General features: G+C 50.3%; 1 protein-coding gene across 1 annotated transcript; it reads left to right on the top strand.

Moving 5' to 3' along the window:
- LOC8072158 (G-type lectin S-receptor-like serine/threonine-protein kinase SD2-5) lies at positions 11,233-16,436 on the top strand. The gene is made up of 2 exons (XM_002445181.2): positions 11,233-11,395; positions 14,320-16,436. The coding sequence occupies exons 1-2, from the start codon at positions 11,233-11,235 to the stop codon at positions 16,434-16,436; spliced, it is 2,280 nt and encodes a 759-aa protein (XP_002445226.2).

Here is a 20,469-nt window from a genome sequence, read left to right as displayed (position 1 = left end):
CGGAAGTGCTACAGTGTCAAAATCCAAAAAAATACATCTAAACAAGGCCTAAGTAAAACCACTAAACAAGCAACTGTACAACGAACGGAAGAAGGAGGAGAAAAAAACAAAACTGCACAACAACGAAGCAAGAGCTTAAGCAAAGAGACTTAGCATGGAGAGAAAACCTGGTTTTTTTAGTCGCTAAATCTATAAGCGTGAAGCCTAGCTTCCTCATCCAAGTGGTGTCTCTATGAATCAAAAGAACTTTTCAGGCATCAACGATGAAGAATTCTATAAAGAAGGGACTTTGAGAAATGTTGCTTGGCTTGAACTATAATTTGGAAGGAACTTGCAACAAGACCCCAAAGAATGCTAATGTGTTGCCAACATGCTTCCATTTATTCTTCTTTTCTTGTTCTTGGTTTCTTCCTTCTAGAGAGAGGAAGAGAGGGAGAGATGAGAGTGGGAGAGTGGGTGGGTGAGAGGGGTTGGTTCCGGTGTCTTAGAGATGTCTATTTGGAGCTGACATGTAGGGCCAAGGAGGTGGAGGAGAGACAGCTCATTAGTTTGTATTCTGGCTGATTTAGTATTTTAATGGATGGTCCGATAGAACCTCGCTAACTCTCCTATCTTAACTGGTCATTTCAAAATGGTTTGAGAGAACATCAAGAGCCTGAATTTTTTTATTAAGATGAAGAATTCAAATTGGGAAGTGACTACCAATCATAGATGTCGATAAACACCACTTGAGCTTGGAGAGTGCCTTCCATATTATGTTTTGGATCTTGATCGAATGAGTCAATTAAGTTGACTTGAGTTGATTAGAGATTTTCGTAAGATTTGTTGACTAGTTTTCAGGTAATTTCACTATTGAGATTAGGGTTGGGAGATTTCTACCTGGTTTATCAACATGAGTGTTGCAATATGAAGAAATTGCAGGCAATTGACAAGGCTCACGTTAAGGTTTAGGGAGGTGATGGATAGGAATCAGGGCTTCCAAGTTTTTTTAAGAACAAAGCTTACATAAGCGTTGGGTTATCACAAGTTCTCTCAAACTTAGAACACAGCTCACTTAAGCGGTTGAGACAAAACAAGGTCAATTAGGTTTTTAATGTAGGAACCATAGGTGAAAAAGAAGAGAGTTTTTCTCTCTATGCCAGTGTGCGCCCTATGATTATCATACACAATGGCAATTCGTGCTTGAAATCCGGATTCCGAAGTAGTATTGAAACCAGCAGCCACACCGTTTTTGGCGCCCTTGTGGAAAGAACCTAACCGAGTGAGAAATTTTCTTTTCACTAGGGCGAAGGGTCTTTGGAATGGGTTAAAGGGCTTAGGTAAGACTCACTAGTCAAGTTCGGGAGATTGATTTATGGGTTGCCTGATATTGTATAGTTATAACATCATGTTTGAGGTGAATGGACCTATGGTGATGTCGCACCTATTTTCTCGATTTTTTCGCACGCGTGTATCCAAGTTACACCGTTCAAAAAATAATATCATGTTTGAATAATTGACTAGGTTTTGCCTTTTGTGTCAAGGGGGTCAATCTGGCCCAAGGAGCATCCTTAGTCGTCCCCTACTGCCAATGCTATAGTTCTGGTTGCTAGTGATTTGACTCACAATGTGACTCGAATTCAGAATAGAAGGCTGGTTGTTCTTTATAGTAGTGACTAAATAAATGTCGTGCGTTGCAACAGGAATACATATACCATATTAACATATGCATGAGCCTGTGTTGTATTGATACTGCAATCATGATTATAGAAGCAAGCTATAGTTTGCAAACTTGTGCAGTTGTCAATTTTTAACCATCCAAATATCAAGTTAAAATCTGTGGTGTAAATTGGACAGCTGCCCAATTTGCAGGTTCTAGCAACAAGAAAAGAAAGTTCTATCGTTATGATCGGGTCGCTGAACATTAAGAGGCGTAACATCGACCTTGATACAAGGTGAGTGTGTCTGCGAATGGATAAAGATTCCATTGTTTTTTGAAATGTAAACTGATTCGGCAATATTATATATGGAAGGAGCTGCAACTTTAGGAGATACGGGGAAAGCTTCTGAAAATACAAACGTCGGAAGGCTTTGTTCATACCATCCTTGGGAGGCCTGATCTATGCCTCCGAACTGTGATTTTATTATGGAAACGGCGGATGTTCCACAACAAAGTTAATGCAGGTGAGATGATGCCGACCAGCCACGAAGTGGCCTGTGTGGTATATTCTGTACTCCGGACTTGTTTAGTTCTCAAATTTTTTTGATTTTGCTACTGTAGCACTTTCGTTTGTATTTGATAATCTCAAAAAATTCGTCTTGTAAATTACAGATAGACTATACAATAAATTTTTATTTTTATTTAAATTTAATGCTCCAAATATCTATACCTATCTATAAAGAGCTAAAATTTCAGTCTGCCTTTTTTTTCTGCCTGTTGTCGCGTCCGGACTCTCCTCCAGCCACGCGCTGACCGTCACGTGATGAGTGGCACAGATGACCCGCCCGCCCGCGCCTGCCAAGGTCCCCACCACGCGGCACGGCTGCACCAAGGTGGGCCCTGTGCCACTCATCACGTGACGGTCAGCGCGTGGCTGGAGGAGAGTCCGGACGTGACAGCAGGCAGAAAAAAAAGGACAGACTGAAATTTTAGCTCTTTATAGATAGGTATAGATTATTCAATATGGATTGACTAGGCTCAAAAGATTCATTTTTAAATTACAGTCAAACTGTATAGTTAGTTATTTTTTTACCTATAGTGCCGCAAGATTCGCCATGTCAAAGAATTTGAGAAAGTTTTTGAATTTTAGGGTGAACTAAACAAGGCCCATAATGGAGTGCCGTTGTTAGCTGGTGCAGTGAATATTAACCCAGACCTGGATGCTTTAGCAACGGAGACGATGGCGTGCTTGTTTGCTCTGTATATCAAGAGTCGAGCTAGAGACAGATTCAAGCCGACTTCGAGAAGCAATCACTTCAAACTCCAGAGACTTAGCAGCTGGAGGAGTTCTCTTTGAATCTTGTAACTCGTTTGCGCACGGAATTACTAGAATTGCTATGAGTTGGGATCCAGATCAATCCTCAGTTTGGAATGATTCCCTCCCTGAATTTGTAAGTAGTGTGTTGGCTCATGATTTGACTGAGCAAAGGTCTTTTAATACTAGGCCGTGAGAGCCAAGTTTGAATTCAAAACAAAAAAGTCTAACATTTACCTAGAATTGGGCCTGTGAAAATATTTTGGATTTTGCTATTGTAGCACTTTTGTTTGTTTGCGGTAAATATTATCCAATTATAGACTAAGGCCCTGTTTGGTTCCACCAACTAAATTTTAGCTAGCTAAAATTATTTTAGCTACTCTCGGATGACTAATGGAACTAAACTATTTTAGCTCCTTTTTAGTCAATGTGTTTGGAACTTTACCTACAAAAGTGACTAAAGTTTAGCTAGCTAAAATTTAATTAGTGGAACCAAACATGACCTAACTAGGATCAAAAGATTCGTCTCGCGATTTACAGGTAAACTGTGTGATTAGTTTTAGTTTTCGTCTATATTTAATGCTCTATACATATGCTGTAAGATTCGATGCGACGGAAAATCTTGAAAAACTTTTTGGTTTTCAGGGTGAACTAAACAAGACCATGTTAGCAAAAACAGATCCTCTTATACCCAGCTTGAATCGGAGGCATGTAAAATACACAAAGCCGTGAGATGGTGAAAGATCGAAATGCACGTACATGGATACGTGCAAAGACCATAAATAGTTTCATCTCCTTCTACAGACTACAGACGAGGAAGCAAAGCAAGCTAATCTGCAACTCGCACCCATCCACCGCCTGCTGTTGGTTTCAGCTGCTTCCGTTCAGCTCTCGCCGTCTCGCTCTCTCGCCATCGATCACCAGGCCGCTCATGGACCCACCGGTAGCAAGGATGGCACCCACAGTGGTGGACGCCGCCGTGGCCACGCCCAGCCGCCGCCGCCGCCGCCCCGCGGCGCTCCCCAACGCCAGCGCCGGCTGCGTCGTTGCCACCGCGCTCTCCGAGGCCAATGGCAACGCCGGCACCGCGGCGCACAGGCCCAAGGCCAAGGCCGTCGCCTCCCATTACCTCACCCCCGTTTCCAAACCCACCTCCAGTCTCCACCTCCATCTCCTACCCTACCCTGCCAAGTCGCCGGCACCGAGGACGCCTGCCTACATTGACCAGCCGTCGCGTCCGGTCCGGTGCTCCCCAACGTTGCTGCCGCCGCCACGGATGCCGGCGGGAGCGCCACCACGACGAGACGCACGCTCGCGGTCGCGGTCGCCTTCCAGAGCCCGGCGTACTCCTTGGAAACCAGGAGGGCGAGCTCCCACCTCCGCGTCGCCCGCGGCGGAGCCTGCGGCGGCCACGCCGGCCCACCGCGCACGCCAAGGTGTCCACCGCGCTTGGTCCACCACGCGGGATTGGAGGCCGGCAGTCTTGTGACTTGGCGTGAATTTGTTTTACCGCGCGTGAATTTGTTTTAGGTATTGTTTAGTTCCGAATTTTCTTGTTTTCGGTACCGTAGCACTTTCGTTTTTATTTGACAATTATTGTCCAATCAAAGACTAACTATACTTAAAAGATTTATCTCACGATTTACAAGTAAACTATGCAGTTAGTTTTTATTTTCATCTATATTTAGTGCTTCATGTATGTGCCGTAAGATTCGATGTGAAGAAGAATCTTGAAAAATTATATATGAAAATAAAAATTAATTATACTTTTTACATGTATGTGCCGTGGCATGCATGAAGTATTAAATATATATAAAAATAAAAATTAATTACAACTTTTTACATGTAATTTAGGATAATTTTTTTGAGTCTACTTAGTCTATAATTGAACAATAATTACCAAATACAAATGAAAGTGCTAAGTATCCAAATGCTAAAAAATTTTACCAAGGCCTAAGGAGTAAAATGATATTGAGAGGATCGTGCATTTTAGTTGGGAGCCACCTCTGTAGCGCCGAGCCGCCGACGCCCGCGGCCCGCCTTTGCCTAATCAATCGTCCACCACCTCGACGGCCGGCGGAGTGCGCTGGAGCTGGAGTGCTGGACCGCCGTTCACTTTCCCCTTCCTCTGCTCGCATCGTCTGTCTATCTGACTGGAATCACAGACGCTGCTCCATTCGCCCCTCTACTTCTTCCCTCCTGCTGCAGAGTGCTGCCGGCCCTTTCGATCCGGTGATCCCATTAATAAGCGGTGAAAACCAGACCAGATAAAGTGAGTACTACTACATACTTGCGTGGACTGCTTCTTCTACAATTCTAGTGTTATTCCACATACTACTGCTGCTACTATCTTAATTCTTACCAGAAAGATGCGATTTATTAGAGCAAAGTAGCAGAGTATACTGTCACTGTCAGGGTGTTTGAAGCATTGCTTCAACAAACAGCGGACTCCGGCTGCGTTACGATATTCTGATTGTGACTACTCAAATCTGTTGGCATAGTGACCTACTCACCCTTGATTGATGCTAGAAAGGTACAGGACAGGACAGGACAGTTGTAGCAACAACTAGTCCTGCTCACTGATTGGAGAGTCGTCGTCCAAGTCTGACTCTGAAAAGCCGACATATTGGACTGCAGATCAAAGGGACTCATGTCTTGCATGTAGACTTCCGTGCACGTGGAGAAGACTCATGTCTGCATTTTGTTAGAATTCCGGCGAGGTGGTGAACAGACACGAGACGCAGTGGACACGATGAATTTAGTGCTGTAAGCGACAGCTTTTCTCATGACCTTTATTTGCTATATATAAGAGATTACATGGATAAAAATAGAAAGGGAAAATCACTGCATGTCCGTCATCGGTAGTTGCCATCCCAACTCCTTGGATCATGCCATGAATGATACTAATCCATCTATTAGTCTACCTTCTAAAGTTAGCCAGCTCATGGACTTATTATAACATTCTCCTCCTAAGTCCTAGAGCAACTAGACTAATTTCTTCATGCCGATCAAACTACGAAGCTCATGAAATCGAGTGCGTCCAAGTGCCTTTGTGAGCAGGTCACCTAGTTGCAGCTCAGTGCCCACGAACTCGACGTCGATCAACTTCCTGTCGCAGCACTCCCGGATGAAGTGAAACTTCACGTCGATGTGTTTGCTCCGGTCGTGATGCACAGGGTTCTTCATCAAAGCGATGGCGGACTTGTTGTCCACCTTGAGCTTGGGCGTATGAACCGCCCCTCCAACGAGCTCGGCTAGCAACCGCGCCAGCCAAACTGCTTCGCATGTAGCAGCTGCAGCCGCGATGTATTCGGCCTCGCAAGACAATAGAGCGACCACCTTCTGTTTTGCCGATTGCCAGGCAACCGGTCCGCCAGCGAGGAAGAAGACGAGCCCACTCGTGCTCTTCCGGTCGTTGATGTCGCCCGCAAGGTCGCTGTCGGAGTATCCTAGCAACACGGGCTGCGCTCCCTTGCTGCCTGCCGGGTGATAGTGCACACCCCAGTGCACCGTGCCGGCCACATAGCGAAGCACGCGCTTCACAGCAGCAAGATGTTCTTGTCGTGGTGCTTCCATGAACCTGCTGAGGTAGCCAACGGAGTATGCCAAATCCGGCCTTGAGTTGCACAGATACCTCAAGCTCCCAATGAGGCTGCGGTACTCCGTGGCGTCGACGGTTGGCGTCATTCCCTCCTTCTCGAGCTTCAGCTTCATCTCCATGGGCGTGGTGCTTGCATTGCAGCCGGCCAGCCCAGCCTTCTTGAGGATCTTGGTGGCGTAGGCTCCCTGGCGCAGCGTGATGCCTTGTGCGCCTTGAGTGACTTCGAGCCCCAAGTAGTAGGAGAGGAGCCCGAGATCGCTCATACGGAACGTGCGCAGCATCTGTCCCTTGAAACTTCCCACGGCGTCGTCATCTCCTCCGGTGATGATGAGGTCGTCTACGTAGACGCCCACGATCAGGCGTTGTGCCCCGCTCCCGCGGGTGTATATGCCGTGTTCGTTGACGCAGCGCGTGAAACCGATGCCGAGCAGCTCGGCGTCGAGCTTGTGGTTCCAAGCTCGTGGCGCCTGGCGAAGCCCGTAGAGCGCCTTATGAAGGCGCAGCACCTTGTGCTTGTGCTTGTTGTTGACAAAACCAGGGGGCTGCTGGACGTAGACCTCCTCCTGGAGCTCGCCATTCAAGAATGCAGACTTGACGTCCATGTGGTGGACGCCCCAGCCGTAGTGTGCAGCAATGGCGAGCACCAGTCGCACAGACTCCAGTCATGCAACAGGAGCGTACACCTCTTCGAAGTCGATGCCGGGGCGCTGCACATATCCTTTGGCGACAAGGCGCGCTTTGTACTTGACGATGCCGCCGTTCTCGTCGCGCTTCACCTTGTAGACCCACTTCAAGCCGATGGCGCGGTGTCCACGCGGGAGCTCGACCAGCGACCATGTCTTGTTGTCGTGGATCGACTGCATCTCCTCCTCCATCGCACGACCCAGCTAGGATCGCCTTCCGCTTCCTTCACCGATCTAGGCTCCTCCACAGTCACAGCGTGACTGATGTTGTGGAGTTCGGCCTCCACGTCGTCGCGGTGCGCTAGCCCGGGCGCTGCATCCGAGCCAAGGATGTTGTCGAGCGTCCGGTACCTGTGCACCTCTCCCTCGTCGTCGTCGGCGTCGAGGTTTGGATCGGTGGTGAGCGGTGTCGCGAACTCGATGCCCGTTCTAGCGTGCACTGGTGTCGAGGGCATCTGCTCGGTCTGCAGTGGACTTGGTGCAGTTGAAGACGCTGGCCTCGCCGTGGAATGCTGTGGCGTGCCCTGGGGACACCTTGCGCTTGGACACGACGAGTGCGCTGGCGAGCCCTGGTGTTCGGACGTCGGCTGCTCCCGGCGCTCCAGTACATAGTGGTCTGCGATGGTGAAGGGGACCTTGCTGTCCTCGCCCGAAGAGGCTCCCCAGTCCCAGCGTTCGCTCTCGGCGAAAATGGAGTCGCGGGAGACGTGTACTCGCTCGGCGACGAGGTCGTAGAAGCGGTACGCCTTGGAGCCGTCTTGATAGCCGATGAACACGACCTTGACACCACGGTCGTCAAGCTTTCCGAGGTGTGGACGAGTCTTCTTGATGTAGGCCACACATCCGAACACCTTCAGAAAGTGCACAGACGGCTTCTTTCCATGCCAAGCTTGGTACGGCGTCATGCCGTCGAGCGCGCTGGTGGGCGCCCGGTTCAGCAGGAAGACAGTGGTGTGCACTGCCTCGCCCCAGTAGTGGCCTGGCATGCCGCGGGCGCGCAGGATGCTCCGCGCTGTCCCCACGATCATCTGGTTGCGCCGTTCGACGACGCCGTTTTGCTGTGGCGTGTACGGCGCCGAGTAGTGTCGCTGGATGCCTTCTCCTGCACAATACTCACCAAACGTAACAGAGGTAAATTCTCCTCCGTTGTCAGTACGGAGCACCTTCAGCTTTCTTCCAGACTCGCGTTCAACGCGCGCCTGGAATGTCACGATGGCCGTCGGCGCGTCCGCCTTGGAGCGCAGGAGTGTGAGCCACATATAGCGGCTCATGTCGTCGACGAGCAGCAGGAAGTAGGCGTTGCCGGCCGGCGTCGGTGGCGAGAACGGGCCGCAGAGGTCGCCGTGGACCAGCTCTAGCTGCTCTTGCGCCCGATACTTGGCCGCCTTGGGGAACGACGTGCGCTTCTGCTTGGCGAGAGCACAATCTTCACATACCTGCTCGACATGATCAATGACAGGCAGTCCACGCACCATGTCCTCACGCCCCAGCTTCCGCAGCGCCTGGAAGTTGAGGTGGCCGTAGCGCTCATGCCAGCGCCACGCCAAGTCGCTGACTCTCGCCAAGAGGCACACCGGAGCAGCGATGGTCATGTCGAGGAGGTAGAGACGACTGGGCGACCGATTCACCTTCGCCAGCAGTTGGCGCTGCACGTCGTAGAGACGCAACACTCCTGCCTCCATGTCGACCTTGTAGCCATCCTCGTCCATTTGCCCGAGGCTCACGATGTTGGTGGTGAGCCGCGGGATATAGTAGACCCCCTCCAGCCGGCGGTGCTCACCAGTCTTGCAGGCGAAGAGGACCGTGCCTTTGCCTTCGATGGCGACCACAGACCCGTCTCCGAATCGGACGGATCCTGTGACAACGGTGTCGAGCTCGGCGAAGACGCTCCGGGTCCCCGTCATATGGTTCGTCGCCCCGGTGTCGAGCACCCAGCGGCGCGGTCCCACGGCCCCCTTGTCCTCTTCGCTGAGGTGGAGGGTGGCCTTCGGCTCGACAAGGTGGATGTGCTGATGCAGAGCGACATCGGACGGCGGCGCTGTGGTTCGGGGGAAAGACGCGGCTGACGAGATCTCCTCGACGAACATCAGGGCCCGCTCTTCCTCTTCAGCCTGGGCCACGTGAGCCGCGGCCTTTTTCTTCCCACGACAGTCTCGGGTCCAGTGGCCCGTCTTGCCGCAACTGTCGCAGCGGGTGCCGCGTGGTGGCCTGCCTCCGCCAAAGCCCGTGGTCTGACCGTTGCGGCCATCCCACGGTGTGGAGCCTTCACCACCACGTCCGCGTCCGCGTCCGCGGCGCTTCCTGCGGTTGCCAGAAGACGAGCTGCCCCCGGAGCTCTCCTGCTCGCGTCGGGCTTTGCGACGCGCCTCCCAATCCTCTTCGCAGAGCATGAGGCGTCCCATGGCGTCGGTGATCTCCTTGGGTTTGCCGCGTTCCTCGAAGACACGCAGGCGCCCGATGACTTCCTCGATCGAAACCTTGTTCAGATCGAGGAACATCTCGAGGGAGACGGCTGCCTGGGACAGGCGATCAAGGACAACCTGCAGTAGTTTCTTTACCACTTCGGCGTCCGTGATGTTGTCGCCGAGGGTGCGAAGGTTGGTGGCGAGCGTCGAGATGCGGATGCCGAACTCGGAGACGGTCTCGCCCTCCTTGAAGATGAGTGCGCCGAACTCGCGGCGGAGCTGCTGCGCGCTGGCGTCGCGCGCGCGGTCGTCGCCAATCCGGAGCACCTTGACGGCGTCCCACGCCTCCTGGACGGTCTGCTTACGGGCAAGCGTCGCCCACATCTTGGATGGAACCGAGCGTAGGAGATCCGCCATGGCCTGGCGGTCTTGCTGGTACTCATCTTCGTCGGCGTCTTCGTCGATCCCGACCTCGACGACATCCCAGACCCTAAGAGTCTGGAAGTTCACCTGCATCACAAGCGCCCACTCCGAGTAGTTCGTCCGTGTGAGCATCGGCCAGGCGACGTTCGCGGACGAGCGCTCGATAACGCGCTCAACGACGCGCGAGCCGGAGCGGCGGCGGCTGTGGGAGCGGCCACGGTGTCGCTGCGGCGATCGCGAGGACTTGCCCTTCTTCTCATCGTCGCCGTCGTTCGTCGACTTCATTTTCGATGGCGACGTGGACGCCAGGACGACGATGGAGAACCGGCTCCGATGCCAATTGTTAGAATTCCGGCGAGGTGGTGAACAGACACGAGACGCAGTGGACACGATGAATTTGGTGCTGTAAGCGACAGCTTTTCTCATGACCTTTATTTGCTATACATAAGAGATTACATGGATAAAAATAGAAAGGGAAAATCACTGCATGTCCGTCATCGGTAGTTGCCATCCCAACTCCTTGGATCATGCCATGAATGATACTAATCCATCTATTAGTCTACCTTCTAAAGTTAGCCAGCTCATGGACTTATTCTAACACATTTTTCTGGTTTGAGTTTGATGCTCTTTAAAGCGTGAGAGACAGATGGGGTTTCAGTTTCACATATCACCAGAGTACCAGACAACCACTGTATTATTGTTCTCATCGATTCTCATGTCAATCTTTCTTTCAGGACTCCCGAAGGAGAGAAATAAAGTTTAGTCTTTCACGAAGTACATCCTTTGTCCTTCTGTTTATGCTGTCTAACGGCTTTTTTCTTTTGGCTGTGCATCCCCTATGCTTTTGCTCCTACTAAGTGACGTATGTTCAACTTTGTATATAGATAGGGAAGATTTTGCAAGCAAGGTGGATTCTGTGGGCTGTGATTCTCTCCAGATAAATCAGATGTGCTATCTAGGATCAGTTCAGCAGAGTTGACTGCATGCAAAGGTTATCGGTGATTATCTTAAGCACAAAAACAATGACCATGCAATGTTTCAACAAGTCCATGGCCCTTCTTTTCTTCCTTGGCTTTTGTTCTCCCCGCTCCATCCTTGCCCTGCCATCCTCTGTACCTGTAGTTCCCCAACCAAAGTTTAACCCAAACTTTTGGATCATTTCCACTATGCAAAGAGCTGAAAGTAGTAGTAACACATCCATAGGTCAAGGGGACACTACTTTTCTTCCCGTTCTTCACAATAGTGGGTTCTTGTATGGAACTTATTTTGGCTTCTATACCATGGATAGCCATTCATTCATTCTCGTCATAGCGCTCTCGGGGCCTCAAGGTCCCATCGGTGTGGTCTGCCAACCCAGACAATCCTGTAAGCCCGGGCGCCATCTTGACCTACTCACCCTTGATTGATGCTAGAAAGGTACAGGACAGGACAGTTGTAGCAACAACTAGTCCTGCTCACAGATTGGAGAGTCGTCGTCCAAGTCTGACTCTGAAGAGTCGACATATTGGACTGTAGATCAAAGGGCTTATTCTGCTTATTTTTCCTTTCTTTCCTGTCCTGCATGTAGACTTCCATGCGCGTGGAGAAGATTCATGCCTGCATTTTTCTGGTTGAGTTTGATGCTCTTTAAAACGTGAGAGACAGATGGGGTTTCACATATCACCAGAGTACCAGACAACCACTCCACAATTGTTGTCCTCATCGATTCTCATGTCAATCTTTGTTTCAGGACCTCCAATAGGAGAGAAATTAAGTATTAGTCTTTGACAAGGTACAGCCTTTATCCTTCTGTTTATGCTGTTTAACTGCTTCTCTCAATTTTTTTTGTCTCTGCATCCCCTATGCTTTTGCTCCTACTAAGTGACGTCTCTTCAACTTTGTATATAGATAGTGAAGATTTTGCAAGCAAGGTGGATTCTGTGGGCTGTGACACTATGTGAAAAAAGGTTATTACAGACGTGTGTTCAGGTATTTCACAGACGCTCCAAGGAGCGTCTGCAATACTACGTCTGTAATAAGGATTTATTACAGACGTGCATGTAAGCGTCTGTAATTGCAATTTGTTAGAGACACGCTGTACTTACAAGTGTCTGTGGTAAAATAACGCTCGTCTGTGTACAATCTTTATTACTGACGCGTGTTAATAACACACGTCTGTACAAGCTGATAATCACCAAAAAAAAGTACTGTTCGCATATAATCCAAACTCGCCCATAATACATCAACACAACACAAATCAACTAAATTAAGTTCAAATTTTCAAATATGTCAACACAAAGTTCAAATTTTCAGTTGTTTACACAATTAACAGTACGTACACAATTATGCATATATGCATAGGAGCAGCTAGCTAGGACAAATGCACCCTTACAATAGCATCACAGATCATCAATATAACTATTGTTGTTGTGATCATCAATATAACTATTGTTCATGAGGCCACCAGCAGGGTCATGAAACGGACCATCTGGGTAGATGATCCACTCCAGAATGAATTTGGAGATCCTCTCTCTAATCTCGCCCAAGCGGATAACCGTTGTGTTCAAGTCAAGGCCCTGCAAAACACGACCAGTAGCCAAAAGATATAAGGTTTTCCTTACAAATAAAAGCATGCAATATAACAAAAATATTTTAGTTCAAGAGTGTATAAAGTTCATAGCATGTCACTAAAAAGTTTAAAATGAGATAGTACGTATAAAGGTTTTAAAATTAGGTGTAAAAGTTCCAATTCTATTACTACAAAGTTTATAATGTGATAGTTTAAAGTTTATAGAACGTAGTTTAAATACTATTAATAATTGTAAGCGACAAATTTGAAATTAGCAGTAGGTATATAATTAATTAGAATAATTCATATATGTAGTTCCTATGGACCAATTGTGGTAAAATTTTTATGGTAGGCTCATTATTGTATGCTTGAACTATGGTAAAAATTTTATACTCATTGGATCACATATAACTTAGTTATAGTTATAGATAAAGCATAGATTTAACAAGAATAAAGTTAAATAAATCTATAACTAAATTATACTTGATCCAATGGATACAAAACTTTTACCATAGTTCAGGCATACAATAATGAGCCCACCATAAAAAATTTACCACAATTGAACCATAGGAACTACATATATGAATTATTCTTTTTAATTATAGAAAAATATAGATTTAAATATACAACAAAAACTTTGTACTAAAGTATACCATATTATATATTCATTGTGTAGATCTACTCATCATAAGTCCAACAAAATTGAATTTTTCATTTTATGATTTTTCTGTGATTTATTATGTTTTTTCAAAGATTCAGCGGAAATAAATAAAAAAGAAAAAGACAAAATCATCCTCTAAAACCACTTTAGGGGGTTATTTGATCGGTTTTGAAAGTTCAGGGGTAGAATATCCGTTTTTATACTTTGGGGGATGAAGTATTCCACCTTAGATAGTTTGGGGGATTATGTAGACCTTTTTCTTTATATAATTACTAGAGACTAAAAGAAGGTTTTGGGACTGTTCCTATTATGATACAAAATGTCTAGTATAAAAGAATATCAACTGGACACTAGGCCCAACTCAAACAGGCCCAATTCGGCTAGAGGCCCACAGCTCCAAAACAATAGGACAGACACCTCTTTAAACGCACGTCTGAGATAAGAATATTGCAGACGTGTACACCAAACAAACGTCTGTAATTTTCGCCTGTGCAATGCGCGTCTGTGTTCATGATAATCAGAGACGTGTGTTTATTGAGACTCTTATTACAGACGCTTGTGATTCAACAGACGTCTGTGTTAATTCTTATTACAGACGCATGTTTAATAGTTCTTATACATGACATGCGAATTTAAGCTTTTTTCACATAGTGTGATTCTCTCCAGATAAATCAAATGTGCTATCTAGGATCAGTTCAGCGGAGTTGACTGCATGCAAAGGTGCACAAAAACAATGACCATGCAATGTTTCAACAAGTCCATGGCCCTTCTTTTCTTCCTTGGCTTTTGTTCTCCCCACTCCATCCTTGCCCTGCCATCCTCTGTACCTGTAGTTCCCCAACCAAAGTTTAACCCAAACTTTTGGATCATTACCACTATGCAAAGAGCTGAAGGTAGTAGTAACACATCCATAGGTCAAGGGGACACTACTTTTCTTCCCGTTCTTCACAATAGTGGGTTCTTGTATGGAACTTAATTATTTTGGCTTCTATGGCATGGATAGCCATTCATACATTCTCGTCATAGCGCTCTCGGGGCCTCAAGGTCCCATCGTGTGGTCTGCCAACCCAGACAATCCTGTAAGTCAGAACGCCATCTTGACCTTCACCGGGGAAGGGGATTTGCTGCTCCAGGATGGTGGCACATTGATATGGTCAACAGCCACCAAGAACAAGTCAGTTGCAGGAATGAGGCTCGATCTTTCAGGAAACCTTGTGCTTTTTGATCAGAATAGTTCCTTAGTCTGGCAGTCTTTCGACCATCCAACGGATACTTTGGTCATGGGGCAGTCACTTTGCAGTGGAACGAAGCTTAGTGCCAAGCTCTCAAACCCAAAATGGTTGTCTTCCAGGTTCTATCTGTCGGCAGAGGGGAATGGACTGCGGCACTATTTTGAGCCAGCAGCTTACACACAGTTGTTCCACCCAACGGCAACATCGACTCCTACTACATCATCAGCTTGTTACGCATTTGCCAATGGCAGCCTTGGGTTCCCAGATAAGATATTCTCACTACCGTCAGCAAGTTCTTTGCAATTCATGAGGTTAGAGTCTGACGGGCACTTGAGGCTTTATGAGATGCAGGAACAAAACTCACCGCGGATGTTGTTAGATGTATTAAGCACAGTGGTTGCCTTCTGTGATTACCCGCTGGCCTGTGGTGATTATGGCGTTTGCAACAGTGGGCAATGTTCGTGTCCTAGTTTCAGCACTTTCAGGTTCCAAAATGAACGGCTTCCAGGTTCTGGATGCATACCCTTATCAGGCATCTCCTGCGAACATGCTCATGACCACAAGCTCATACCACTGAACAACATTTCTTACTTCAGTAACAGTTCCTTTTCAAAACTGGCTGCTTCAGGCTATTCAGAATATGATTGCAAGCAATCTTGTCTAATGAACTGCTCTTGCCAGGTAGTGATTTTTCAGAATGATTCGGGTACAGATGTTGGTCACTGCCTGTTGTTATCAGAGAAGATGCTAATTTTGTTTGCAGATGATTCATCAAATCATTTTTCAGCATTTGTAAAGATACAAGATAGCCCCCCAGAGAAAAGGATGGTGATTATTGTTGCCAGCTGCACAGCCGCAGGGTTTTCTCTAATGACAATATTTGTTTGTGCTGTCATATGGAAAAGGCGCAAGAAAGATGAGGAACTTCTCTTTGATGTCATACTTGGGACACCAAAGCGTTTCTCCTTCGATGAGTTGAAGGTAGCTACCAGCAACTTTTCTATGAAGCTAGGACATGGCGGTTTTGGGTCGGTCTTCAAAGGCAGGATAGGCAAGGAAACCATTGCTGTCAAGCGCTTGGAGGGTGTCGAGCAAGGAACAGAAGAGTTCTTGGCAGAGGTCAAGACGATTGGTAGAATGCATCACCGTAACCTTGTTAGGTTAGTAGGTTTTTGTGCTGAGAAATCACATAAACTCCTTGTCTACGGGTACTTGTCAAATGGCTCACTGGACAAATGGATTTTTCACACAAGCCCAGTTTTCACTCTTTCTTGGAGAACTAGACGTAACATCATCATTGCTGTTGCTAGGGGGTTGGCTTTCCTTCATGAAGAATGCAAGGAAAAGATTGCACATTTAGACATCAAGCCACAAAATATTCTCCTGGATGATGAATTCAATGCAAAGCTCTCAGATTTCGGGCTTTCGAAGATGATAAACAGGGATCAGAGCAAAGTGATGACTCGAATGCGAGGAACACGTGGTTATCTAGCACCCGAATGGCTGGGCTCAAAAATCACTGAGAAGGCTGACATCTACAGCTTTGGGATTGTGATGATCGAAATCATTTGTGGTCGAGAGAATTTGGATGAATCGCAGCCCGAGGGGAGCGTCCACTTGATAAGCCTGCTTCAAGAGAAGGCTAGGTCGGGTCAGGTGTCTGATTTGGTGGACAGTAGCAGCAATGATATGAAATCCCACATGGAGGAGGTCATGCAAACAATGAAGCTTGCAATGTGGTGCTTGCAGGTTGATAGCTGTGCAAGGCCCTTGATGTCCACAGTCGCCAAGGTGTTGGAAGGCGTGAAGAGCTTAGATGCCACACCTGACTGCACTTTTGTTCCAAATTTTGCATCGAGCAACATTGGCGTAGCAGAATCAAGGTCTTCCTACGTGCCCTCTGAATCACATTTATCAGGGCCTAGGTGAATCATAATGTGTCTGTTCCTATTAGGACATGTTGTCAAGAGCCTGAGTATCGAGGGTAGGAGGCCCTCGGCTACGTAGATCGTAGCCTTGGTCCGTCTTCTCCGGTGAGGTTTTGCCCCTCTCCCGAAGGCTTGAGTACGGTAGGGAGAGAAGAGAGTTTACGGTAGATTTCTTGATTGATTCCTCGGCTACAGCCGGATACAAGGCTTAATAGCCTGTTATGCGAAACAGAAGGAAACTATCTCCTATAATTAAGGATCTCCTCTAATATCCCAACTAATTCTCTTTCCTATCTTAGCCACTATTTCCCTTTCCTTCCTCCTGAAGATCGGGCGTGGCCCTGCCTGCTGCGCGCTCAGCTGCGCGCCTCTGATCCCTCGCGCATCTGCGACGCGTGTAGGGGAGGCCCCACATGACATCTCTCCCCCCCTCGACCTGCAGCTCGTCCTCGAGCTGAAATGAGGGGTGCTTGACGACGAACTCCTTCCAATCTTCCCACGTAGCAGCCGACGCCGGCTGTCCCTTCCAGCGCACCAGCACCTGTTTGACGCCCCGGGCGAGGCGTGAGCGAACCACGCGCTCTGGCTCGGGTACCACTGCACCGTGCAACAGCTCAGGCAGCGCTGGAGTGGAGGTTGGTGGCGTGCCCACCCATTTCTTCAGGAGCCCCACATGGAACACATCATGTATCTTGGCCTGGGGTGGGAGGGCCAGTCGAATAGCAGCTTCGTTGATGACTTCAGTGACCTGAGAAGGCCCAAAGAACCTGGGCTGCATCTTCCCCTTCGGCGCCAAGGACATAGAAGCTACTGGCCGGTTGCGGAGGCGCAGCAGAACCTAGTCCCCGACGTCATAGGTCACGGCGCGGTGTTTGTTGTCGTAGAACCGCTTCTGGATGGCCTGAGCTTGCTCCAGGCGATGGCGTACATCTTCCAGGAAGGCCTCGCGCTCAGCCATCGTCTTGGCCACTGCTGCCACCCGGGTGTCACCCTCCTCATACGAACGGATGGACGGAGGGTGCTTGCCATACACCACCCTGAACAGGGTGTCCCGGAGCGAGGACTGGTACGCCGTGTTGTACATGTATTCTGCCCAAGGCAGCCACCGCAGCCAGTCCCGTGGGCGATCGCCGGTGATGCAACGGAGGTACATGGCGATCACCTTGTTGGCTGCCTCCGCCTGGCCATACGACTGTGGATGGAAAGCCGATGTCATATGAAGCTTGGCGCCCATGAGCCTCATCAGTTCTTGCCAAAATGTTGAAGTGAACACAGCATCGCGGTCCGAGACAATGGACTGTGGCATGCCATGAAGACGCACAATGTCGGAGAAGAAGGCCTGTGCCACAGTTTCAGCGGAGTATGGGTGCGCCAATGGTATGAAATGCGCATACTTGCTGAAACGGTCCACCACCGTCAAGATGACCGATTTGCCGTGAACCTTCGGGAGAGCTTCTATGAAGTCGAGGCCGATGTCCGTCCATACAGCCGTCGGGATCGGCAGCGGCAGCAGCAACCCAGCCGGCAGGAGATGCTCAGACTTGTTGCGCTGGCAAGTGGAGCACGCCCGCACAAAGTCCTGCACCACGCGGCGCATATCGGGGAAGTGGACGTCCCGGCGAAGGCGATGAAGGGTGCGCTGTACCCCTTCGTGGCCGTCCTCATGGACCGCGGCCAGCAGCTCCCGAAGCAGCGGCGACGACGGCGGAACATAGACGCGGCCGTCGTAAGTGAGCAGGCCGTCAGTGATGGCCCAGGGAGCAGATCGCGAGCCGGCGATGACCTCCTCCTTCAGGGCCACAGCCCCCGAGTGGGTGGCCTGCTCCTCCTGGCGCAGCCGGTCGATGTAATCGAAGCGAGGCACTGATATAGCGAGCACCGTGCCCTCCGGCGTGTCGCGGCGAGACAGGGCGTCCGCCACCGCGTTCTAGGCGCCCGGCTTGTACTCGACACCGAAGTCAAAGCCCAACAGCTTGCCCACCCAGTGATGTTGGGGGATGGTCGCCAGCCGCTGATCGAGGAGGAACTTCAAACTGTAATGATCCGTGCGGACTGTAAACCGGCGCCCCCACAGGTACGGCCGCCAGTGGCGTACGGCATGGACCAGGCCGATGAGCTCTCGTTCATAGGCAGCGAGGGAGCGATGACGAGGCGCCACCGGCCTGCTGAAGTAGGCGATGGGGTGGTTCGCTTGCAGCAGCACGGCGCCAAATCCGTGCGTCGAGGCATCGCACTCCACGATGAACGGCTTGGAGAAGTCCGGGAGCGCGAGCACCGGCGCCGATGTGACAGCGGCCTTGAGTGCCTGGAACGCCGCCGTGGCCTCGTCCGTCCAGGAGAAGCCCTCCTTCTTGAGCAGCGCCGTTAGAGGTGCTGCGATGACGCCGTAGTCGTGGACGAACTTGCGGTAGTAGCCCGCCAGCCCCAAGAAGCCTTTGACCGCGCGCACCGACCAGGGCTGTGGCCAGTCCCTGACCGCCTCCACCTTGGCTGGGTCCATAGCCACACCAGCAGCGGAGATCACATGGCCCAGGTACGCCACGGACGCCACTGCGAACGCGCACTTGGACTGCTTGACGAAGAGTTGGTGCTGCTGCAGTACCGAGAGCACCGCACATACATGGCGTAGGTGGTCAGCCCAAGATGAACTGTAGATCAGAATGTCGTCAAAAAACACAAGTACAAACCGCCGGAGAAAGGACCGCAACACGTCGTTCATGAGTGTCTGGAATGTGGACGGCGCGTTGCAGAGGCCGAAGGGCATGACGAGGAACTCGTAGAGGCCATCATGTGTGCGAAAAGCCGTCTTGTGGATGTCCTCCGGCCTCATGCGCACCTGATGATAACCCGACCGCAGATCCAACTTGGTGAAGAAGCGAGCGCCGTTGAGCTCGTCCAGAAGCTCGTCGACAACTGGGATCGGAAAGGCGTCCTTGATGATGAGCGCGTTCAGCGCCCTGTAGTCGACGTAGAACCTCCAGGAGCCGTCCGGCTTCTTGATGAGGATGACCGGCGACGAGAACGCCGAGTCGCTCCGGCGGACGATGCCCTGGCCCATCATCTCCCTGCATTGCCACTCCAGCTCGTCCTTGTGGGCTACCGGGTACCGGTACGGGCGCACTGCAACCGGCGCGGCGCCTGGCTGTAGCGTGATGGCGTGGTCGCGGGTGCGCTGCGATGGCAGTCCTGTTGGTGCAGCGAAGACGTCGCTGAACGCGTCGAGGAGGCCGTCGAGGAGGGAGCTGTCCCCCGCGGTCGCCGTGAGGCGCGGTGCGCGCACCTTGGCCACATCTGTCCAGCAGATCGCCCGGCCGTGCCAAGTGAACGACATGGTCCGGGCGGTGAAGTCCCACACGATCGGCCCCAAGGTACTGAGCCACTGCGTGCCCAGAACCAAGTCATAGCCGGCGAGAGGCATGACGTAGAGGTCCACCAGGAAGCGTTCGCCGGCGACGGAGATCGGTGCTTGCCGGATAACGTCGGGACAGCGGATGCGCTCCCCGTTCGCCACGGTTGCCGTCAGACGTGGACGTTGCTGCATTGCCAGCCCGGTGCGGCGCGCTGCTTCTTCGCCAATGAAATTGTGGGTGGATCCTATGTCCAGAAGAGCCACCAGTGAGACCGCGCCCACTTCGACCGGCACCTGCATAGTGTCACAGACCGGTACGCCTGCCACGGCCTGCAATGAAAAGACAGGAGCCTCGGCATCCTGATTAGCAACTGCAGCGGCCTCCTCCTCCTCATCAGTGATCGTAACGCCGTCGACGAAGAAAATGCGGCGACAGACCCTATTATGGCCCCGTGTGTACTTCTCATCGCAGTTGTAGCAGAGGCCGAGGCGGCGACGTTCGGCTTGTTCTTCTGTAGACAGCCGCTTGATCGGTGGGCTGGCTGGACGAGCAAGCGCTGCGCCGATGGCTGGGGCAGGAAGCGCCGGCCGAACCGGAGGGGCCGGAAGTGCCAGGGGCAGCGACCCTGGACCTGGCTGGGCACGTGGGCCTCCCCTGCCCGGCTGAACTGCTGGGGCAACCGCC

This window comes from Sorghum bicolor, chromosome 7 (assembly GCF_000003195.3).
Source record: "Sorghum bicolor cultivar BTx623 chromosome 7, Sorghum_bicolor_NCBIv3, whole genome shotgun sequence".
In the NCBI taxonomy this organism is placed as follows: domain Eukaryota; kingdom Viridiplantae; phylum Streptophyta; class Magnoliopsida; order Poales; family Poaceae; genus Sorghum; species Sorghum bicolor.
Note: the sequence above shows the minus strand (reverse complement) of the source record. Positions and strands in the feature narration are given on the sequence as shown.